We start from the raw sequence: 22,834 nt of genomic DNA on the forward strand, positions 1-22,834 counted from the left end.
GCCTAAGACCTGAGGTATCTGGACAGGGCTCTTTGAGGCTCCCAGGGACTATGGCTGTTGGGGTCTTTTCGAGAGCCTCAGGATCCTACCATTCTCTTGTGGCTTCTTCTGGATGAAGGAGGCCCTGCTGGTTCCCAGAAATCAGCTCTGGAGGGAGGTCTTGGTGGGTCCAGTGCTGCAGTTCAGGCCTCCTACTAATAGGGATACAGCAGATGGGGAAGAGAGGAGGGAGGCACAGACCCTTAGCCTAAGGGATAGACCAGGTTCTTTCCTGTCTGTACCATCATTTGCTCTCAATGGATGACAGTATCTATTCAGACCCTGCTCTGTTGACAGACCATGCCAGAGGAAGCCACTGAAGTCATTGTCCATAACCAGTGTACTAATACTTTCTCCCGATCTTTCAGGTTTTTCAGCTGGACACAGGGCATTATTTGTGCAGAAATAAATACTATGGCCGTGGGCTCTCGATTGAAGGCTTCCGCAATGCTCTCTACCAGTATCTCCACAATGGTCTGGACCTCCGGAGAGATCTTTTTGAGCCCATCTTGAGCAAACTTCGGGGTTTGAAGTCTGTGCTGGAGAGGCAGGCCTCTTACCGATTTTACTCCAGCTCCCTCCTCATCATTTACGATGGGAAGGAGTGCAGGGCAGAGATGTTCCTAGAGCGCCGAGGAGACATGCGCTCGAAGAATGTGGACTCGGGGCTCCCCGAGATGATGCCCGATGGCAGCAGCCCAAGCACCAGCCCTGAGACATCCCCCTCTGCCACTCCCAAGGTGGACGTCCGCATGATTGACTTTGCACACAGCACGTTCAAGGGCTTTCGGGATGACCCAACTGTGCACGATGGTCCCGACAAGGGCTACGTGTTTGGTCTAGACAGCCTCATCACCATCATGGAGCAGATGCGGGAAGAAAACCAGTAGTGTCCTGCGCTGGACTCCCCGTGTCAGTCACTGCCCAGAGCCCTTTCCCCTCTACCCACAGGCAGGGACCACCCACTCTGGACTCACCACAGAGGGCAGGCAAGACAGACTTTGGTTTTAAAGGTTATATTTCTCCTTGGTGTAAACTAAAAGAAATGATTTTAGCTGTAGCCTGGGATATATATATATAAAAGTGAAGGAGAGAGAGGAGAAAGCAGAAGACGTGCTCAGCCATTTATTGACCACATGGCTCTGATGACTCTGTCCAGGCTGGCTTAGGAAGAGGATCTCCTAATGTTTTGGCCTTGGTGAGACTGTCAGCTGCTCTGGCCTTTTTAGTTCACAGGCTTCTGCCTGGTTTGTGGCCAAAAGGAGGCTTCAGGCAGGGGCCAGGGACCACAAGGCTCTTTAGACTCCACTGATCCTTTTATTGGCTCACTTGAAGCCTCAAACTGGGGGAGCAATTGAGAGCAGGATCCTGACTGAAGGGCAGGCTTTTCAGTCAGGCACTTGAGCCCCCAGGCTCTTGCATGTCACTTATTCCTGAGAGGCTCTGGGGATCACCAGACCTACCTGTAGCAGGTAGGGAAAAGCAAGAGGGACTCTGGGTAGCAAATAGCCTGGTGTGAGGTTTCTTTTGTGTCTATGGACAACAGAGAGAAATGACTAAGAGGAGAATGTATGTATGTATGTTTTTCAACATCCTAGCAGGGATGGGGAAAAACAGCCAGCAAGACTTCTCTGGTAAGCCAGGTTGCCTGAAGAAAGTCTTGGCACTACACTTCCCTTCTCCCCCTTCCCCTGCCCCACCCCCCAGCTACTTGCTGCTGTTGCTGCTTCTGCTGTTTCTTGCCTTTTAAAATTGAGCTGCAAGAGACTGAATTAAGCCATCTGAAGATGGGATGGGGAAGATAACAGGTTTCTGAAGTTGGACTGGTAGTTAAAACAAGCCAGGTGAGCATGGAACACAGGAACTTAGCAAAGGCCAGCCTTAGCAAGAATTTGGCTTCCTCTGGCCCTCCTTGGTACTCCTAGTTGAATCCCACTCCACTTTCTACCACCCAGTAGCATGCACCCAAACTCCAGCAGCATGAGAAGTGTTTCCTTCACAAACCTAGGGGAGTGAATTTTGTTCCTATTCTCTCCTACTTCCTCCCCACTCCCTCCAGCAGATTATTTTTGTTAGGTGGGGAGGGGGTGGAATATGGATCATAAGCAGGGCTGCTTATAGCCATGGGCAGGAGACTTGTTGGTTTAGGGCAGAGAAAGAAGGCACTTAAATCTCTCAAGATCTCCAGCCTGGGCTGCCATATTGCTTTTTGCTGCTCCTCTCCTTGGAGCCTCAGACCCCATAAGACTGTAAGGTGTCACATGGTCTGCACCTCCAGCTGCAGGTGTGGCTTGGTCAAGAACAGCAGGATTCACTTCACAAAACCAGAACACAGAGCCTAGAAGTGCAGGCCGTGGGAATGCGCCGCTTGGGCTGCAGGCCCTGAAGCCCATGGCAGATTCTGACTTTTGTGGTGCCTGCTGAATTTTAAGAAAAGGGAGAGTTGAGAATGACATTTGAGGATTTTTTTTTATCTACACCTGGGCCAGCTCCCAGCTTTGTCCCTAGGTATGGGCTGCCCTGCGCAGTGATGGCTGTTTTCCCAGCTGACATTCACCTCTTTGTTAATAAAGCTTTTCCTCCATACTCCCTTCTCAAGCAGCTACTAACTGGGGTTCTTCCCTTGGAATTGGACTCCATGTAGATGCTGAAGTTTCTGGAGGAAGTGGATTAAGTTTTTGGGAAATACCAGAGCAGTGGGCTCTTCGTGTTGAACAATCTCCTGACTAGTCAGTACCCAGTGGTTAGCATAGTCTAAGGGAGGCACGGGGGTGAAGGCACAGAGAAGTCTTGGGGGTTAGCTTTTTCAGCTCTGGCACCTGTGGGAAGGGCCAGAACAGAGGGCGCTCAAGGCTGTTTGCCATGTATTTTCTCACCCTGGCTTGTGGGTCTGAAGCATAAGACTAGTCATGGGAAGTGATCCACCATACTGGAACTTAACTCAAAGCCTGAAAGCCTCAGGATCTTCAAGCCAACCTGGATCCCCAGAGTCCACCAGGGGCTGTCAGTGATATACTGCCAGTCTGGACAGCTCAGTGAGGACAAACTTCTATTCTACTAGGCTCAAGAGGGACTGAGAAGCATGCGTATGTATGCACGAGAGAGCTGTGTGTATGATATCTTTAACCTCATCTTCCTGTAGGGAACTCAGCATGTCTCATTGTTAACCTTCTGTCTATCCTGGCTTCAGCGTGGAAAGGGAGCTGAGCCATCTCTAGATGAGACCATGGCATGAGATGGTCTCTTGCTTTTTAGACATCCAGGCACTCCATCTGAAATCTGGCCCTGGAGCTATGGGAGTTTCCCTCAGAGGTAGGCTGGCCTCTAGATCTGGACCTTGGGGTGACACCTAGGCCAGAACGAACTTTGATGTTAAAATGCCATTGCCTGGTTTAGCCCAGTGATCCCCTGAGGGCAGAACAGCTCATCTGAATTGGAACTCTAGCCCCAGGACCTTCTGATAATGACCCATTTCTCCCTTACGTTTTGCTGTGGCCTCCCCTGTGGGAGATCGGTGCCTTTTGAGAGAGAGCAGACTGTTCGTTCCTAGTGCTCTGCAGAGGAGAAGACAGATGTTTGGGAGGTTGTGCAGCGTGCCTGCTTTAGCTTTCCAGCCAGTTATGCCTGGTTGGAATAATCAGTGTTTCTGGGACCTTGGGACAGTGTCCCTCTGTTTTGAGCCCAGCTTCGCCTTGCTGAGGGTGAACAGGCTGTGCCTGCCTACTTAGTATTTCTGAGCCCCAGTATTCCCCGGGCTAGGCCCTATGCATGTAAAAGTGGCAGGATATAAGGTTGGCCTTAGAGCAGGGAATAGCATAGAGGTGGCCACCAGAGAAGTGTTTTAGATTTCCAGGGACACCGTGTCCCACTCCTGGTCACTGGCCATGCCCAGTCCCACATGGATGGGGAGAGCATACTGGGATACTCCTTGGCCAAAACATAAAGGGGGAGAGGCCATAAAAGGCATGGCTGACATCCAGGGGCGTTGGGCAGTGGACAGGCCCTTTGCCATCTTTCCTCCTGCCCGTACATCCCATCCAGTGGCCTGCATCTTGAAGCCAACTTGGAGGGAGGGGCTGTGTGATCCCAGCACTGGACCAAAGAGAGGGATGGCAAGGAAGCCTAGCACACACAGGTGCTTTGTGTTTGAAATCTCTGTACAGTATTTACGGGGGGCCAATGAGTAAGCACTAGCCACTTGCAAAAAATGGAAGAGGGCTTCTGATCGCCAACAGATCTGTGGAATGGGAATGGACCAGGGAGGGCTGGGACTCCCCAAGAACCATAGAACATTGCTTTGCCATATGGGGATATGTTTGTATTTCCATAAGGGGAGCACTGCTTGCTTCACTTGTGGGGGAGTTGGCAAGGTCCTCCCCGTCTCCCACTGCTCTTCCTGGAAGGATAAGGACAATCAGCCATGTCAGCTCTGCTGACAGAGAAGAAAACTCTCTACTTGTCCAGACGTCTCCTGCATAGTGGCATTATTACGTTTGTCTTCTGGCATTTTTCTGCATATCTTTAGTTTTCTCTTGAACTTGTTTAGGGGCATGATTGTAACAGTGTCTGTATTCACCCCGCACTGTTCCCTTGCCTTCTGTCCAAAAGTCATGTATATAAAAATAAAGTCACCTAGAAATGTACAAGTGTGTTCTCTGTTTAAGACGCTCGTCAGAGAAGGTTCAGGTGAGATTTCCATATTGACCTGCCCAAACATTCCTTCAGATTGAGCTTCCATTTGGTACCTGCAGATGCCAGAGCTCAGAAGTTGTTAGAGGAGAGGTCTCTGCCTCCGTAAATAAAGCTCACGGCCTACTAGGGGATGTGGAATAGAGGGAAATTGGAGTAATTATGTACATGCTTTAGAGATGAAAAGCGAGGTGACTGAAAGAGGCTTGTTTCTCCTGAACTTCCCACATTCATTCCTGCCTGGGCTGAAGCCCCAAAGCCAGCTGTGGACTGCCCAACCAGTCACTTGGGTGGCCCAGTAATGCCAACAGGACCCTGTTTGGGAAGTGTCTGTGGAAACAAGGGCCATCTTAGCAGAGGTCGCCTGGGAAGGATGACTTGGAGGCTCGAGAGTGACCTTATTTAAAGCCTAGTGTAGCTCTGGTGCGTTTTGACCTGGTTAGTGTCATTCTGCTAACCCAGGTACTGGTATGAGAACAACCACATGGAATTAACTTCATCTCCAGAGTTGCCTTTCAGTGCAGGTCAGAAACCCACAGGGAGCTTAGGTTCCTTGGGGTCCTTTTTTGTTTTTTGAGAGGGGAAGGTAAGGCAATTGGGGTTAAGTGACTTTCCCAAGGTCACACAGCTAGTTTTTTTTGGTGTGTATGTTAGGTGTCTGAGGGCGGATTTGAACTCAGATCGTCCTGGCTCCAGGGCCGGTACTTTTCACTGCACCACCTAGCCGCCCTGTTTCTGGGAGCCCAAGAGATTATTGCAAGTGAGAGCCTGCTTTGAAGTTGCCAAGAGGCTCCTGATGCCCCATAACAAGGCCTGCCCACATCCCATGTTCCTTCCGCTGAAGCATTCATTGCCCAGAAAAATCATGGCCCTTTTGCTTGAAGTATGTGCTGTGACACATACACGTCCCTACCATGGTCAGGAGCTGGTGACCCACTTCTCCCTACTCTGGGGGAGGGAGGCTTAGGTATGGGGGCTTCCCGGGAAAGGAGTCACCTGATTGCAACAGTATTGTGGGGAGAAAGGACTAGCAGGAAGCTTCCAGGTCAGTCTCTGACCAAGGTTCCGGAGCTTGGTGCCCCTGAGAGAGATTCTCTACCTCATTCTGCAATGGCAACCTTGGGTCATTCTGGGCAGGAAGTGGTAGGTGCTATTATTGTGCCTATTTTACAGATGAAGTCTGAGATTTGAAGGCGTTAAATGATTCCAGGCTAGTAAGACCCAAAGCAAGATTAGAACCCTTTCCTGAATCCAGTTCACCTTTTTTGGGGGAAGGCCTTATTTCCCTTACCTGTACTTGTAGAAAGTGGTTTTTTTTACACTTGATCCCATCTGATCCTTGTCCTTTCTTGAGGTGGAAAATGAAAACTGGAGAGGGGAGAAAGTGTGGACTGCGCCTGACCTGGAGATGCTACTCCTAAAAGCTCCATTGTTTGGGTACCAGGCAGTTGGGAGAGGGGCCAGGAACGTTTTAAGGACCCAACTCAAACCACCTTAAAGAAGAAACAAGCTCCCTGAGCCCAGGGTCAACCACCAAGTTCCCGTAGAGTTTGAGACAGCTCCTCGGCACCAGAAGCCCTCAGCCAGCCTCTCGCCAAGTGAGACACGATCCCAGAGGCCCTGATACTGCTTTTTAAAGGCTTGTCCCTAATTAAGGACTTTTCCCACCTCCCCCTAGCTCCAAGGGGCATAGCGACTCTCTGAGAATCCTAAATGACTTCCCACAGGGATGGTCTCCCATTTATACAGCTTATTTGTTTTCAATTTCCTTTCTAACTCATCTCATTTTGTCCTATCCCTCAATGAGTCCTGTTTGCCTATTGGGTAAAGTTCTGGCTTCACAAATAACCAGGCACTCCCCCACCTTTCAGCCTATCGCCCCTTCCAAAAACGAGAAGCTGTAGCCACAACAAACTACTTTCTTCCCTAATTCCTAGTGCAGTCTGTCCACTGCCACGTCTGAGCCGTGGTTTGGGAAATGCCCCATCCATACCTGGTAGGGTCATAGAATTTATGAAATGGAATCATCCCAGGACCCCACGGATCAGACAGGAACGTGCGCAGAGTGGAGGCCACTTGCCCAAGGCCACAGAGCTGGGGTGACCAGTAAGCACTCCATCCCACCAAGTACCACTCTTAGCGGGGTACTGGCAGTCAGCAGACCCGCGTGCGTTCGGCTGTGCCACCCTGGCTCACTTGCTTCCCATCTCCAGCTCTCGGGTTCCTTCTCTGCAATGGGGCCACGAAGGGCCCTAGAGATAGGGACGATCGTTAGCAGGGAGGGATGAGGCTCAAGTGAGGATCTTGTTTTTGAAGATGGAGGAGTCATGGGCACGTTTTCGAGCAGTGGCCAAGGAAACAAGGAGAGAACGAAAAAAGTGGGAGGGAGGGTGAGGGGGACGTGGCGGGGTGGGAGGGAATTACGAGTATCGGGGTTCGCCTTGGTAAGGGGCCGGGCCACGTCATCACGTGAGGGGTGGAGGAGTGACGGGAGCCAGGGGAGAGGGCAGTAGTGGGGGCTCACAGCTAAGAGCCTCCGAGCTAGTACTGAAAGGGAGCCTCGAGACCATCCTAGTGCAAGGTTCTTCCTAGTCTTCCATATGAGGAACCTGAGGCCCAGGGAGGTACTTAGGTCTCACAAGAAAGGAACGCATAGGATGGTATTTTATCCTAGGGCGTTTCCTCCTTTGGGGAAGTAGGTGATGTGGAGTCAGGAAGACCTGAGTTCAAATTCTGCCCTTGGACACGAGTTATGTGACCCTGGGCATGTCACAACCCTGTGTGCCTCAGTTTCCTCATCTGTCAAATGAGCGAGAGACGGAAGTGGCAAACCATTCCCGTATCTTTTGCCAAGAAAATCCCCCAAAATGTCACCAAGAGTCGGACAGGGCTGACCATTAACAACTACCTTCCTCGTCTTTACAGAAGAGAAAAATAAGGCCCAGACAAGTGGAACGGCTTATCCGAGGGCACATGACTGGAACCCCAGGGTGCACCCGGCCTAGTACTCCCTACTTCCTACGGAGCCTCCCAGTGGGCCCCGCCCCGCAACACACCGGGCGTGGCGCCGGCCTAGGAGCCACGTGGGGGTTCCGAGGATGCCGCGGCCCCGCCCCTGCCGCCGTGCCGTCTTCGGATCCACCAATGGGCAACTGCCCCGCCTGCCCCTTCCGCCGTCGCCATGGCGCCTCGGGCGCTTGGGCTGTGATTGGCCACGCTTGGAGGGGTGCGGCCCGGCGGCGCCATGGCGTCACTGCCGTGCCACGTAAGCGTTCGACGATTGGCAGGGAGCTGCCCGGCCATGGGCGGGCCTTGGCGCCAGGCCCCTCCCCTTGCACTGCGCGGCCGCCTGCGGCCTGTCACCGGCCGGGGGAGGCCTCGGACCGGAGCGGGCGGTTGTGGGCGGGGCTGGGGCCGGAGCCGGAGCCGGAGCCGGAGTCGGAGGTGAAGTCGGAGCAGGAGGCGCGGCCGGTGAGGAGGGGGCGGGGGGCCCAGGGCCTGTGAGGGGGAGGGGACCCCCGGCCAAGTCGGCTCCGGGAGCGGGGCCTGGGGCCGGCGCCCGCTGAGCCCCGGCCTCCGGCTCTCCCCTCCCCCAGGGCCCTGCTTGGGCGCCATGAAGGCGCTGATCCTGGTGGGCGGCTACGGCACGCGGCTGCGCCCCCTGACCCTGAGCACGCCCAAGCCTCTGGTGGACTTCTGCAACAAGCCCATCCTGCTGCACCAGTTGGAGGCGCTGGTGAAGAAGGTGAGGCCGCGGCCCACGGGTGTGACAGCTCGCGGGAGGGTGGGAGCAGGTGGGGCTGCCCGGGCCGCGGCAGCGGCGTGCGCTTTCGAGGTGTCCTTGTACTGAAAGGGGCCCCCAGAGAGAGGTGAGGGCTTGAGCTGGACTTGCCAGGTGTCTCTGTGTTCCGTGGGGCCCCAAGAGAGAGGTGAGGGCTTGAACTGCATTTACCAGGTGAACTTGTATTCAAAGGGGGACTCAGATGGAGGTGGAGGCTCCAGCTAGGGCATGGCACAAGTTTCACAAATACTCATCAGTAGTTATTGTACTGAAAGGTGGGCTCAGAAAGAGGTGAGGGGCGGCCAGGTAGCACAGCAAGTAAGAGCACCGGCTCCAGTGTTGAGAACACCTGGAGATCGAATCCCGGGCTCAGACACTTAGCACCCACCCAGTAACACCTGGCCGTGTAACCTTGAGCAAGTTACTTAACCCCAATTGCTTAGGGGCGGCCAGGTGGCTCAGCGAGTAAGAGCAACGGCTCCAGTGTCGGGATGACCTGGATCAAATCTGGGCTCAGATACTCAGCACCACACCCAGAAATAACTGGCCGTGTAACCTTGAGCAAGTTACTTAACCCCAATTGCTCTAAAAAAAAAAAAGAGGTGAGGGCTTGAGCTGGAGCTCTGGCCCAGCCTCGGGATGGGTGGGGACCCCCAGGAGAGGGGAGGGGCTACATCTGTGCATTCTTCTATAGGCAGGAGTGAATCATGTGATCCTGGCTGTGAGCTACATGTCTGAGATGTTGGAGAAGGAAATGAAGGAGCAGGAGCTGAGGGTGAGGAGAGTGAGGCAGCCCCGGCCCTGGAGCCAGGCAGGCAGGAGCAGGGCTCCCTCCCTCTCAGAGCCCCTTGGTTTTCTCCTAGCTGCCTAGGGCCCGGGTCTTCGAAGTCTGTGGGACAGTATCCTTGGGGAGGAAACCCCAGGGAGGGACTGAAGAAGCATCAGAGAATGCACTGTGTGCCAGGCACTGAGATAAGTGCTTTTCCAGATGTTTTGGTTTGAAGGGGGTGGAAAGGTCCCGCCCCTGAGCCCCCCAGAATGGCTAGAGGAAAGGCTGGGTGGAGGGGTTGCAGATGGGAGAGATTCCCCCCGGCCCGTCCCCCCTGACCCAGTCTGCTGTGACTTTTCAGCTAGGGATTCGAATCTCCTTGTCCCATGAACAGGAGCCTCTGGGAACAGGTCAGTGGAAAGCACCCCTGGGACAGAGGCTGACTTTGTGGGGAGGAGGTAGGGTGAGGGGCACAAAGCACAGGCCCTGGGCCGGCCCTGAGCATCTGGTGCCCTGTGTCCCTGCAGCGGGGCCCTTGGCACTGGCCAGGGAGCTGCTCACAGAGAATTCGGATCCCTTCTTCGTTCTCAACAGTGACATTATCTGTGACTTCCCCTTTGCTGCGATGGCGCAATTCCATCAGCATCATGGGCAGGAGGGGACCATCGTGGTGAGACATCCCCTGCCCCCCCCAACTCCCCTCCATGGTAAGGAGTGGGTAGTGATGTGAACCCAGCCTCCTTACCTTTGGCCTTGCCGGCTAGTCTGCTTCAGCCCCACCCAGCCTAGCCTAGTGTCAAGACCAGTGCCATAGTCAGAGGACCTGGTTCTCTACTTTGTAACTGTGGCCAAATCATTTCCCTTCTCTAACAAGCGGAGGGTTGGATCAGCTGGTTCCTAGGACAGATCCCTTGTGGCCTGAAGGCCTAGAAGGCCTCTAAGCTTCTCAGGTCCTTGGTGAGTTTCCTTCCATCCTCCCGCTCGCCCCTCGCTCAGCCTCCCCCATACATGTCCTTAGTGTGTCTGCCTGAGTAGAAACCATTTGCTTCCTGGTCTCATTTCCACTTGTAGGGCCCTGGCTCCAGGGACATGACGTTAAGGACCCAGAGGTGGGAAACCCCGAGAACCTGCTGTGTTAGTGTCATCCCTCTTCCTTTGCTGATTTAGGTGACCAAAGTGGAGGAGCCCTCCAAGTATGGGGTGGTGGTGAGCGAGGCAGACACAGGCCGCATCCACCGATTTGTGGAGAAGCCCCAGGTCTTCGTGTCCAATAAGATCAATGCCGGCATGTACATCTTTAGTCCCAGTGTGTTACAGCGAATCCAGGTGGGCTCGGGGGTGGGGGGGTGGATGGTGGGGGCAGTAAATGCCAGGCTCGAGGGAAGATAGAGCCTGGAGTTAGTGTCAGAAGCTCGCCTCTGGGCATCTGGTGAGCATGGAAGGGCTGAGCATCTCTCCACCCCCACAGTTACAGCCCACATCCATTGAGAAGGAAATCTTCCCTGTTATGGCCAAGCAAGGGCAGCTGTATGCCATGGAACTCCCGGGTAAACGAGAGGGCTGGGTCGCAGAGGGCTGGGCCAGGGTTGGAGGGCCTGGGTGGGACTGCCCCATCAGGTTCCCTGTGCACCGCCCCCCCAGGCTTCTGGATGGACATTGGGCAGCCCAAGGACTTCCTGACGGGGATGTGCCTCTTCCTGCAGTCACTGAGGCAGACGCAGCCTGAGCGGCTCTACTCTGGTCCTGGCATTGTGGGCAACGTGCTGGTGGTGAGTGCAAGCCCCATCCTTCTTCCTCTTGCAAAAGACTCTGACGGACTCCTTCCCCCTCGGGTATAAATGGTCAATAAGGCTAAACTCATCTCAGTTCTTGATGTTTCTATATTGTCCTGTTGGGCCAGGCCCTCATCACCTCCACTACTGACCTCTCTGTTCTCTAAGCCATGGCTTATGCACAAGTCTGACTTGGCAGTGCCTAAATACAAACTCGTTAGTTCAGCATTCGAGGCTCCCACAGCGTGGCTGCAGCCCACTGTGTACTGCCTGTTGTGAACGGCTTTCCCTTCTGGACTCCCAGCTATCATCCTCCTCATTAGTCTGGTTCTCTCCTTGGCTCCCCTCCCCCAACAGACTGTATCCCTGAAGTTGAGCACAATACCTACTAGGCATTTAATAAATGTTTGCTGAATCAATGAAAGGAATGAATCCCTATTGGTAGGTTTTTAGACTTCAGGGAGGTAACTGTGGGGTGAGGAGCCCTGCAACCATTAAGTCGGGCCTGTGCCTCTTTTCCCCCTAGGATCCAAGCGCCAGGATTGGCCAGAACTGTATCATCGGGCCCAATGTCAGCCTGGGCCCTGGCGTGGTGGTGGAGGACGGCGTGTGTATCAAGCGCTGCACGGTGTTACGAGGTGCCCACATCCGATCTCACTCGTGGCTGGATTCCTGCATTGTGGGCTGGAGCTCCCGTGTGGGCCAGTGGGTGAGCAAGGGATATGAGAGGGACTGGGTGAATAGCAGGGCCTGGGGAGGGGATAGGCAGCTGAATCCCACCTCTTCCCCCACCGCCCCCAGGTGCGCATGGAGAACGTGACAGTGCTGGGAGAGGACGTCATCGTAGGCGATGAGCTCTACCTCAATGGGGCCAGTGTACTGCCCCACAAGTCCATTGGCGAATCGGTGCCCGAGCCTCGAATCATCATGTGAACTGAGGGGCAGAGCACAGCAGCCCCTGCTGCCCTGGGCAAGGCTCAGGTGTTTCCGTGCCTCCAAGGGGAGGGAGCCGGAGCCCTCTCCCCAGCCCCTCGCCACAAAGGGCAGGGGAAGGCCCCTGTAAATAGCTCTGTTTGTAATGTAAGAGTTTAAACAAAGCTGGAGTTATATTGTTTAAGCATGGCTGTGTGTGCATTGTGGAGCAAGGCGTCTGTCTGTCTCTGCAGCCAGTCTTCCCCTGCTTTTCTTGGAATTGGGGGCCTTTGGGTTCATCTAATACCACCCCTCCTTACTTGACAAATGGGGAAACAGGACCAGGCTCTTGTCCCACACCTAGAAAAAAGGCAGGGCAGGGCTGTATGGAATAATAATTTAATACTCACACCTGGAACTGTCCACGCCCCACCCCATCCTTTTACAAAGCCAGTGCCAGAGAAGGGAACAAGCCCTGTCCTCTGCGCTGGGAAGGGCAGGGCAGAAGTGCTGCCCCCAGGCAGCCCCTCGTCCCCTCCGTCTGGTTTCCTCAGGGCAGGCCCAGGCTGGTGAAGGAGCTGTCCAGAAAGGGAGGCTTCTAAAGGGATGAGTGTGCCCGCCCTCCCCCAGCCTTGCCCTGGGCCCCGCCCTGAGATGGCCTAGGATGAGGAAGCTGGTTTCTCGTAGTCGTCTACCCCAGCGATTGTGGCTTTGCAGAAGAAACAGTCCTTGTTGTTCATCAGGTGCTGGTTGATGCAGGCTCTGCGATGGGCAGAGAACCAAGGTTCAGAGCCTCCTAATAGTGCCCAGCAGCCCAGCCCTCCCCCAGGCCAGGTACTCACTTGCAGGATTTGTGGCCACAGGGCCGGAACACAGCAGAGATGGGGTGGGCGTAGCAGATGGGGCACAGGTCCTCCTCACTTGTGGGCTGAGGGGCGGAGAGAAAGGGGAGTCAGGGACCTTCATGGATACATGGCTCTTCCCAATCTACTTCCCATGGCGGAAATGATCTTAGCTCTATGGGGACCTCCAAAGGTAAGCATCTCAGTGCATACACATGGGCAGATGCCTTATTTGCACAGAAACCCAGGCATGCCCGCACAGTGGCTTAGGGACCCAGGGAGACAGACACAGGTATGGTGCACACACTCACCAGAGTGGAGGCAGCCGCCTGCTTGGACTCCTCGCTCAGATGGCCCAACATCTGATCCACTTTGGCTAATTCCTCCGGGCTGATGTAATCAGTGTCTGGGGAGAGTGAACAGGTAAACCTTGTCCTGGCTATACCCCTACTCTGGCTTTGGTGGTATCTTAACTTTGGGATGGGGGTCCTTACGTCCCTAGCTCAGAAAAGGGAGAGGCTGCTCTTTTGGGGCCCTGCTTTTGGCATTCTGGTGCCCATCCTATCTCCTAGAGAGTCAGAGCTTAGCTCTTCAGCTCTGGCCAGTGCCTGGAACAGGGCAGGATGGTGGCAAAGCTGAACCCCTTACCTGATTTCTTCCAGGCAGTGATTAGATAGCTGAAGAATGACCTGGGAATAGTGGCCTCTAGAAAGGGCAGGAGAACAGCCTCCCAAGTCCCAGGACACGCAGACCCTCATTTCTGGGGGTCTTACAATAACCCTGCCTTAGGTGGGTGAAGGAAGGTTATTAGCCCTTTTTGACAGTTGAAGACATGGAGGTTCTGAAATGTGAAATGATCTGCCCAAGCCCATGCTCTTGTTGGAGCTGGATTCCAAGCCAGGGCTTCTTACTCTTTGCAGCCTTGCAAGGGGAAATCTGTCCTGAGTCCCATACTCACAGCTCTGCAGAGAGAAGTGCTTCCTCTCTGGAGGGGGCGGTGTGGCCCCAGAGGCCGTGGGCTCTGGCTGGCCCAGGAGGTACTGGATGGAGCGGAGCTGGAAGCATGGGTCTGCTAAGAGCACTTCGGTGGCTCGCTTGGCCCTGGTGGGAGGAGAGACACATGGTCACGGCCCACTGGTGGTGCAGACACACCAACCGATGGCTCTTGCCTACCCCAGATCCTGAGATCATCTTCTCACCCGGGAAGAATGAATGGCAGCCATCCATTCCTGCAGAGGGAGCCAGAAGGGCCATCGTGAGGACTTGAGGCTGACCAGGGATGAGCAGCCCCTTGGGACAAAGATGAGGATCTGCCCTGAGGCAGAGAGCGGTTTCCTTAGTTGCTTCCTTTGGTGAAGCCAGAAGAGAAGCCTGGTGGGGCCACACAGGAAGAACTCGACCAGTGGCACTGAATCCAATTCAGCACCAAGCAGCAGACAGCTCCCAGCACTCCTCACCTAGGGAGCCCAGGCTGCCTTTCCCTCACTCCCCCTCTGACACAAAAAGACTGATTGTAGAATTTCGAGGTGGAAGGGACTTAAGATATCTGATTCAACAACCTCATTGTAGGTGGTAGAGAAAGGAAAGGACTTTCCCAGGGTCACACCGAGGATTAGCACTGGAACCCGGGCCCTGTGACTCCAAATCCAGTGTTCTTTCCACGGCCCCACGCTGGCTGGTTAGGAGGCAGTGCCAGTCTGATCTCTCTGCCCAACTCATGGGGCCCTTCCAGGGATTTTTTTAAAAAAACCTGGGGCTTGTTCCTGCCTTTAAGTTTCTAGGAGTCTTCCTCAAGGGCCAGAAGCTGAAGGTTGATCACTAAGTCCCATTCATGATAGAGAGTCCTCAGGACAGCTGCAAGGTCAGCTTCAGCCGTCCCCCTCAGACCCATCTTCTACCTTATGGCCCCTCTGTCTCACTCTATTTCCCACTCAAGTCACACTGTGCTTTCCTGACACACAACCCACATGCCGTGTAGTCTTCCTCCTTACTCAAGTCTTTCCTTCCCCTGGGAAAGCTTGTACTAGTTAGGGAAAGAACATGCCTTCCCACTTCCATACCTGGACCCAGAACCCTGTTCAACAGCAAAACAGAGAGCCGTTCAGCACAGCTGAAACAGACAGAAGGAAAACCAAGGCCTTTGTTACCCAGTACTTCCTGAGGCTTGCTGGAAGGGAGACTGGGAGCTCCTTGAGGGCAGGGGGCTGCCCTTTGCCTCTTTGTATCCTTAGCACAGCACAGTGCCTGGCACATAAGTGGGCACTTAATAAATGTTTACTGACTGACTAATAAGGGGGTAGGAAATAGTGTCAGGGTCAGACATCTAGTGCCCTGGGCAGACCAAATATGGAATATTATTTTCAATTTTGGAAGTTACACTATAGGAAGGATACTTGCAAGCTGACATGTACTTGGAAGAACACAACCAGGAGAGTGAGGGGACCACTTATTTGAAGGAATTAGAGGTGTTTAGCCTGGAAACAAGAAGACTTGGGGCAAGGACAGAATGTTAGAAAGACCTACGTGCCTTCAAGCATGTGAAAGGCTGGCAGAGAGGAGGTCTAGGGGCCTGCATGGCCCCTTTGGGCAGACTTGGGAGCAGTGAAGCACACAGAGGCAGATTTGGTCTTGACATAGAGAAAAACTTCCAATGGGGCAGCTAGGTGGCTCAGTGAATAGAGTACCAGCCCTGGAGTCAGGAGGACCTGAGTTCAAATCCAGCCTCAGACACTTAACAAACTTACTAGTTGTGTGACCTTGGGCAAGTCACTTAACCCCAAATGCCCTACCTCCCCCCCCCTTCAAAAAACAAACAAAAAAAGAAAAAGAAAACTTCCCACAATAGAATGGGCTGGCTTGAGAAGTAATGAGTTCTCATTAATGGAGATCTTTAAACAAAAAGGTGATCATTATTGTAGAGGGGCTTTCTATTCAGGTCTAGGTTATATCTGTATTACCTGAGAGGTCCTTTCAAATTCTGAGAATCTATGAAGATGAATGTGTTCCCACAGTGCCAGGAAGCTGGACCCTGGGGTCCTGACTCCGAGGGTTCCTCTTTTCCAACCTAACCTCCATAAGTCCTTCATTCTCTACCTCTGAGCTAAATGAGACCTCACCCTCAAACAGACCCTGAACCTTTCCAATGTGGGCTAGCAATTTCTCCAGGATTCAGTGGACAAAGAGCTGAATGGGAGGGGAGGGCCCTGTGGGTCAGTAGGACAGCCCAATAATATGTCAGGACATACCTTTTGATTCCAAACAAGGCAACCACCAAATATCCTTCTTTACCTCCCCAGATAAGTATTCCTGGGATATACCTACCTCAATCTATATAGTGCATGCCCGACTACCTTCACTGCCACACTGTTACACATGGAATGAAGCCATGTTTCAGAGGAGAGGCAGGGAAAAGGGAGCACGAGATAGGTGGCCTGAAGGCAGCCTAAGCACATGGAGTCCTGAAGGAGGTGGCCTTCCCACAAACTTGAGGGCTTCTGGCATTCAATGTCTCTGGAAGCTCAAGGGCCAGTGGTACCTGGGTTGCTGCCCTTGGCAGCAGTGCACGTGTGGGGAGAGGGGGAAGGAGAAGGCAAATCAATACAGCAAAGTCACCAGCAATAAGTGATGACCTCTAGAATGTCTTCGACTCCTGTTAGCCAGAAGTGAGAGACTGGAGGTGGAGGGCAGTGACCAAATCATTCTGAGAGAATTCAGGCAGGGGAAGCCCTGGCTCTAAGAGCCCTCAGAAATGGCCCCCCGCATCCTAGCCTTCCACTATCCCAGATTCTTTTCTTAGGAAGGACTGACCTCACATCTATCAGAGAAAGGAGAGAGTAAAAGGGAATGAGGGTCTCTCTTTGAACCCCCAGGAAGGCAAGGGTGAGGTGTTCACACGCTTCCCAAGAACCAGTGACACCCAAGCCCTCCACAGCCTCCTGGACAAGGACACTCCAGGGACAGGGGCACCAGTTAACAACACAGACCACCCGGACACTTGGCATTTTCACGCAGCTCTGTTAGGAAGTTCTTTGGGGCCCAGCTCTGTCCTCTGGGGCTGTGCAGAATAAGTCTCTTCCACATGATAACAGCCCCTCCCTCCTTCAAATGCTTGAATATTCTCTCCTCTGGGCTGCCTCCAAGCCCTGTAACTGCTCCTTCTAGGACTGACAGCCTGGTCTCGTGGAAAACATGGTAGATTTGGACTTAGAAGACATGGTGTAAGATCTCAGGCCCCCAACTGACTGGCCATCTGGCTTGACCAAGGCATCGCCCCTCTGAGCTTCACTCCCCTCCCTTGTTTCCCTAAAATACAGATAATACTCCCACCACCAGGGACTGTTTTGTGGCAGATAGAATGAAATCATGTACATAAAGCAATTTCGAAACCCTAATTAAATATTATGGAAATGTTCATAATCATCACCATCCTGGCTGCCCTCCAGACACACTCCGCCAGCGTGGTGCCCAGAAATGGACACAATACTCTAATATGCGCTTTGACCCTTTCCTTCTTGCCCCTCTACCATCTCTCTTCCACAAAAAACAGTCAAAGACAAAACACACTGTCCTAGAGGAAAGGAGGATGGAGGGCTCAGTCCCAGGGAGCCATGTAGGCGCATGCTGTCCTCTGGCGGTCAGCCGGAAATTGCAAGCCATTCATTAATTCCCTGGGCATCCTCCTCCTCCTCTTCTTCCTTCCCCTCCCCTCCCCTCCCAAGGACCAATCGGAGGGCTGGTAGCCCCACCCCCTCACCCTACCCAGCTCCCAGCTGGGCCACCAGTGTAAATACCAACAGACTGAGCAAGACCGAGACAGCCAGAGAAAGCAAGGAGCAGCAACTAAGACCGCTGAGAACTAAGTCCGGAGTGGGAGCAAGGATCACACCCTGCACCCACCAGCTGGGGCTGGTCCTACTTGGAGAGGGGGCGGCTGGCCAGGAGGTGAGGCCGAGGGGCTGGCTGGGCCAGACGGTGGAGCTGGCACAATGCTGGGGGACGGGGTGGGGGCCATTCCCTTGTGTGAAGGCTGAGCTCAGCAGCTCCTGGCTGGGGATGGGATGGCACTGTCCAGTGCTGGGTACACTCGGCTGAGGGAGCAGCTGGTGTCCCTTTGATGCCTGGGTTTTCCCCAAGTGATTGCCCTTTTCCAGGCTTTTCTGGGTCTGACAAGCACATCTAGGTTGCTAGTTCCTTCCTACCCGGGACAGGGAATTTTGTTCCCAACTTGTGGAAGCCTGTGCCTAGAGGACTTGTTTCCCTTGCCACTTCGAAGGCTGCCAGGAACCCCTTGGGACAACTCCTGGGGTGGGGGTGGGATCTGCTGTCCTGGGGGTTGACTGCCACCCATCCCCACCCCACCATGGCAGCTCTGATATTGGTCTGTACGCTGTGGCTGGGGAAGCTGCCCCTGCTTGAGGCAGGCACCCACAGTGCCCCGGACAATGTGTCCCACGTCCTCCACCACTGCCCGAAGGCGTGCATCTGTGCATCAGACCTGCTGAGCTGTTCCAACCGCCACCTCCATGCAGTGCCTGTACCCCTACCTGCCATGACCACGGTGCTGGACCTCAGCTATAATGTCCTCCCCCACCTCCACCCTGGTTGGCTGGCTGCCTTGCCCCGCCTGCACATCCTCCGCCTGGCCCACAACCAGCTGCGGAGCTTGGGCCGCGGCGCTTTCCACAACGCCAGCGGCCTCCGCCGCCTTGACTTGTCCTCCAATGGCCTCCACGTTGTGGGCCACCATGACTTTGAGGGGCTCACGGGGCTGGAGGAGCTGCTGCTCTTCAACAACCACATCGGCTTCGTGGACCGCAGCGCCTTCCGGGGCCTGGGGAGGCTCAGCCGGCTCTACCTGAGCTGCAACCGGCTCACCACATTCTCCTTCCGCGACCTGCACGGCCTCAGCCCCGCGCAGCTGCGGCTCCTGGACCTCTCCACCAACCGGCTGGCCAGCATCCCCGTGAATGAGGTGGCCACCCTTCCCGCCTTCATCAAGAACGGCCTCTACCTGCACAACAACCCCATCCGCTGCGGCTGCAGCCTCTACCACATGCTGCTGCGCTGGCGGCAGCGCGGCTTCAGCTCCGTGTGCGACTACCTGGAGGAGCACGTCTGCGTGGCTTTTGGCGTGCCCTCGTCGCGCGTGCGGTTCTTCACTCACAGCAAGGTCTTTGAGAACTGCTCCTCGCCGGCCCCTGGCCTCGAGCAGTCCGACGTCCACTTGGAGGTGCAGGCGGGCCAGCCACTGCTCCTCCACTGCCACGCCAGCGCCCCGGCAGCCCGGTACGCGTGGGTCTCCCCGAGCAATGAGCTCCTTGTGTTCCCAGGCAACAAAGACAACAGCATCCGGGTGATGAGTAACGGCAGCCTGGCCATCCAAGAAGCCCAGCCCAGCCATGCTGGCGTCTTCGTGTGCCTGGCGGCTGGGAGTCGCCTGCACCATAACCAAACACATGAATACAATGTCACTGTCCGCTATCCACCGCACGGCTCAGAGTCCTTCAACACAGGCCTCACCACCCTGTTGGGCTGCGTGGTCAGCCTGATCCTGGTCTTGCTGTATCTCTTCCTCACACCCTGCTCCTGCTGCTGCCGCTGCTGCCGGCCCGTGCCCCTTGTCCCACCCCAGGAGTGCAGCGCCCAATCCTCCATTCTGAGCTCCACCCCACCTGCCGATGGACCTGGGCGCAAAGCCAGCACCCACAAACACGTCGTCTTCCTGGAGCCAGTCAAAGAAGGCCAGAATGGCAGGGTTAAATTGGCGGTCAGTGAGGACTTTGACCTTAGGAACCCTAAAATCCTGCAGGTCAAGTCGGACTCGGAATCCATCAGCTCCATGTTCTCTGACACACCCATTATGTCATAGTAGTGACAGAGCAGTCGTGGGTATTGGGGGCCTGAAGCAGTCAAGGTCCTCCCGATGGATGGGCCACGCCTGGCCTCGTGGGGGTAGAGGAGCACCACAGATGTCCATAGTGCCGAGTTTTCCTCTTTATAGATCAATACCTCTGCTGTTCTGTCCGTCAAGCCTTGCCTGCGATCCCATCCCCTCCTATCCATTAAATACAACTCAAACTTGCCAGAGACAAGGCCATTAGTAGCAGCTGACAATGGACTTAATTTCTCATAGGAACTAGCCCAAAGGAAGGGAGGACGGGGAAAAGAACATAGCATGGCCAGGGACCCCCTATCTGCCAAAGCAGGGGCACCCCTCAAAGTGGGGAGGCTTTTTTAAGGGAAAAAGCCAGAAGATAAAACAACTTGCTGTTTCCCTGAGCACATGGTTAGACAGACTGGGCCGGCATGGGGAGGAACTGTCCCGGGGGCCATTTGGGCTGTCTGAGGGCCAAGCTTCTTGGCAGCTTGGCATTCCAGTCCAAGCCCTAGGCTGGGTTTCCAAAAGTCTTCAATCCAACACACAGAACAAATAGTCCCTGCCCCCAAAACTGTGGGGGCTGGAGCTGAATTTAAGCAGTTCCCCAGCTGCCTGGATGCCTCCCGGCTCCTAAGGTCAAATCTGTCCTCAGCATCTACAAAACAAACAAGCAAACAAACCTTCCAGGCTAAAAAGAAATCCCTCCAGCACACGAGGGGCTGGAGCTCAAGTCTGTACAGACTCAGTGTGAGCCCCTGACCCAGGGAGAAAACGTCTCTCACAACCTTGAGCCCCCTGGAGGCTTCAGTACCATTCACCTCCCCTCCAGAAGGGAAGTGTTTTCCTCTTAAGAACAGTCTTTCTGCCTTTTGCAGCATTAATACCTAGGCTAGCTCACACTGCAAGAGACATGGGACACAGAAGAGGAAGGGCCTCTCAGAAAGAATAGAAATAGCTGAATAAGGGAGGCAATGTGAACGTTTCTGGGTCCTGACTGCCCAGGAATTTATTTACCAGGAAAGAATTAGCCTCTAGACTGATCCAAGTGGGGGCATGGTTAGATTCCTTGAGGTCCTCCTCAAAGCTGATTTTGCATTAGACTTCCCCCTGCTCCCCTCAGGACTGTCCTGGAGCTGGAGGGGAGGAGGGTTCAGACTCTCAGGGAAGTGAATGACCCTTCCCTTCCTTAGAACTTAGTATGGTCCTCTGAGAACAACACTTCCCAACAAGAGGAAATCTGGTCGATGTTGCTGAAGATCCTGGCAGCTGGTTGAGAATCCCTGAGCTAACACTCCCATTATTGCCCTGCTCTGCGTCTCCCTGCAGCACAGTCCTTGGTAGTTGTGCAATTATTTAATAAAGGCCCCAAGGACAGTCACCCATGTAGCCTCTTCATTCGCCACAAAGTCAACTTGAATTAAAAAGGTCTATTTTTCTAAATTTCTAGTCTGAACATCTTTCCTCCCATCATCTTTGGGGGGATAGTTGAAGACCCCTCTTTCCTCCTGCCTGTATTTTCCTGGTTCAAGGCTCAAGTATCTACTGCTTGAGACAGTAAATCTAGTTTTGGGGACTGGTGCCACTGAGAATTCAGAGGCTTCTGTGCCATCCCCGGGGTATCAGCTGAAGGCCTCTATCTTGCCACTTTTGAGTGTTCTGATTACTCTTCATCAAAAGAGCTCTGCCTGACAGATCTGACTCATTCTGAAACATTCTTGTAGAAAAGCAATTTGTAAAGTTATGGTCCATATTCTGGTGGAGTCATTTTCTTCCTCCCTCCTTGCCCCTGGAGTTTAGTCACAGCCCCGAAAAGTTCATGTACGACATCAACTGGTCAAATCCCTGCTTAGAATGGTTTTAGAGGCAAAGGCAGCTGGTTCTAGAGTCTGCCACTTTTAGTATCCTAGGCAAACCCACTGAATGGCCCTGGGCAAGTAATTTACTTTCCCTGGACCTTAATTTTCACATTTGTAATGTGGAGAGATTATCCCCTGTTTCTCAGAATAAAATATGAGAAATTAAGCCTGGGAGGTGGGAAGGGCCTGGTAAATTCATGAGATTGCTACAGATTTTCTAAGGTCTTAAAACCTGCTTTCTTGGGGTTAGCTGGGAGATATTGTGCCCACTGCCAAAGGCTGGGCCTTTTTGCGGTCTGCTACTAATACAACTTAACACTCAAATGCCCTGGGACAACTGAGATCCCCTTTCTGGGCTCATTTTAGCATTTGTAAAAAAGGCAGGGGTGGTTGAACTTGAAGGTTGTTTCCTGTTCTCATAATTACACATATCCCTGGTTTGGCCTAGTTTGAGTCTTCTTCTCTCTCACTCTCACTCCCCTGCTCTGGGCAGGGAGGTGGGCCAACCTCTTAGCCTCCAATGCCTCTGAGCCTGACTGAGGTGGAACAAAATCCTCTCCCCCACTGGATCTGGAGTCTGGAGATCTGGGTTCCAATACTAGCTCTCCTATTTCATTCTCTATGTGGCCACAAGCAGATCCTTTCCCTTTTCTGGGCTTCAAGCCACCTATAAAATAAGTGGTTAGACTACGGCTCTAAGGTCTCTTCCAGCTCTAAGTCTGATGAGCAGATGACTTAAGCACAATTTGCTGCTGTTGTTGTTGCGCAGTCATTTCCAGTCGTGCCTAACTCCCTGTGACCCCACTGGGATTTTCTGGGCAAAGACACTGGAGTGGTTTGCCATTTCCTTCTCCAGCTCATTTTATAGATGAAGAAATTGAGGAGAGCAGGGTTAAGTGACTGGCCCAGGGTCACATAGCTAGACCACACTTGAACTTGGGTTTTTCTGACTCCAGGCCCCACTCTCCATCCACTGTGCCATCTCACTGCCCTTTAGTACAATAAAGTTATTCAAGAAAATCTGAGTGGAAAAGTAAGGGAAAGGAAAACAAGACACAGATGCCTAAAAATGGATGAGTTTCCAGAGCACAGCCTTCTGTTCTTCCCGTGTCTACAGTCTGGCCAAAGAAAGGATCAGTTGGTGTGGCCCAAGGGACAGCCTGCCACAAGCTCCCCGTTAATGTCTCCTCTCTTACCCCAGACCTAGGTCTATCCACCTGGTCAGAAGGAAATTAGGCTTTAATAAGCTTAATAGGACACAAATAGAGCGATGATGACACATCCATCCATCTACCCT

The 22,834-nt window shown here is 53.6% G+C and overlaps 4 protein-coding genes across 10 annotated transcripts in view; 3 read left to right on the forward strand and 1 right to left on the reverse strand.

The window, feature by feature from the left end:
- The window catches only part of IP6K1 (inositol hexakisphosphate kinase 1), a 79,854-nt gene extending 75,169 nt beyond the window's left edge, over positions 1 to 4,685 (forward strand). For all 5 annotated transcript variants that reach the window (XM_069095698.1, XM_069095697.1, XM_069095699.1 and 2 more), the window contains one exon: positions 408 to 4,685. In XM_069095698.1, coding sequence (XP_068951799.1) covers positions 408 to 929 — 522 coding nt within the window. In that variant the 3' untranslated portion in view covers positions 930 to 4,685. The remainder of the gene's footprint in view (positions 1 to 407) is intronic.
- Positions 4,686 to 8,064: 3,379 nt separating this feature from the next.
- Positions 8,065 to 12,167, forward strand: GMPPB (GDP-mannose pyrophosphorylase B). 2 transcript variants are annotated; one of them, XM_069095707.1, is made up of 10 exons: positions 8,065 to 8,199; positions 8,325 to 8,473; positions 9,204 to 9,284; positions 9,640 to 9,688; positions 9,806 to 9,948; positions 10,446 to 10,604; positions 10,747 to 10,825; positions 10,896 to 11,047; positions 11,577 to 11,759; positions 11,852 to 12,167. In XM_069095707.1, exons 2-10 carry the CDS (start codon positions 8,342 to 8,344, stop codon positions 11,981 to 11,983), a joined length of 1,110 nt encoding a protein of 369 aa, XP_068951808.1. In that variant the 5' UTR covers positions 8,065 to 8,199; positions 8,325 to 8,341; the 3' UTR covers positions 11,984 to 12,167. The 2 variants fall into 2 exon arrangements, with proteins under 2 accessions (XP_068951808.1, XP_068951809.1); XM_069095708.1 differs by having other exon boundaries at positions 10,920 to 11,047.
- A 178-nt stretch (positions 12,168 to 12,345) lies between these two features.
- The window catches only part of RNF123 (ring finger protein 123), a 116,201-nt gene continuing 105,712 nt past the window's right edge, over positions 12,346 to 22,834 (reverse strand). For both annotated transcript variants that reach the window (XM_069095703.1, XM_069095704.1), the window contains exons 36-39: positions 13,763 to 13,905; positions 13,116 to 13,210; positions 12,805 to 12,890; positions 12,346 to 12,724 (exon numbers count right to left, since the gene is read on the reverse strand). In XM_069095703.1, coding sequence (XP_068951804.1) covers positions 12,622 to 12,724; positions 12,805 to 12,890; positions 13,116 to 13,210; positions 13,763 to 13,905 — 427 coding nt within the window. In that variant the 3' untranslated portion in view covers positions 12,346 to 12,621. The remainder of the gene's footprint in view (positions 12,725 to 12,804; positions 12,891 to 13,115; positions 13,211 to 13,762; positions 13,906 to 22,834) is intronic.
- Positions 17,501 to 19,672, forward strand: AMIGO3 (adhesion molecule with Ig like domain 3). Its single transcript, XM_069095705.1, has one exon. It carries the CDS (start codon positions 18,164 to 18,166, stop codon positions 19,670 to 19,672), a length of 1,509 nt encoding a protein of 502 aa, XP_068951806.1. The 5' UTR covers positions 17,501 to 18,163.

The sequence above is a fragment of the Petaurus breviceps genome, unplaced genomic scaffold (assembly GCF_028583685.1).
Source record: "Petaurus breviceps papuanus isolate PSGF00001 unplaced genomic scaffold, PetGlider_PUasm1.0 227, whole genome shotgun sequence".
Classification (NCBI taxonomy): domain Eukaryota; kingdom Metazoa; phylum Chordata; class Mammalia; order Diprotodontia; family Petauridae; genus Petaurus; species Petaurus breviceps.

Excerpts from the sequence above, each read along its gene's own strand:
- AMIGO3 (XM_069095705.1), top strand. The coding sequence starts at position 18,164 with ATGGCAGCTCTGATATTGGTCTGTACGCTGTGGCTGGGGAAGCTGCCC.
- GMPPB (XM_069095707.1), top strand. The coding sequence starts at position 8,342 with ATGAAGGCGCTGATCCTGGTGGGCGGCTACGGCACGCGGCTGCGCCCC. Across the intron at positions 9,285-9,639 it reads TGAAGGAGCAGGAGCTGAGG|CTAGGGATTCGAATCTCCTT; the intron begins GTGAGGAGAGTG and ends GTGACTTTTCAG. Across the intron at positions 10,826-10,895 it reads GTATGCCATGGAACTCCCGG|GTTCCCTGTGCACCGCCCCC; the intron begins GTAAACGAGAGG and ends CTGCCCCATCAG.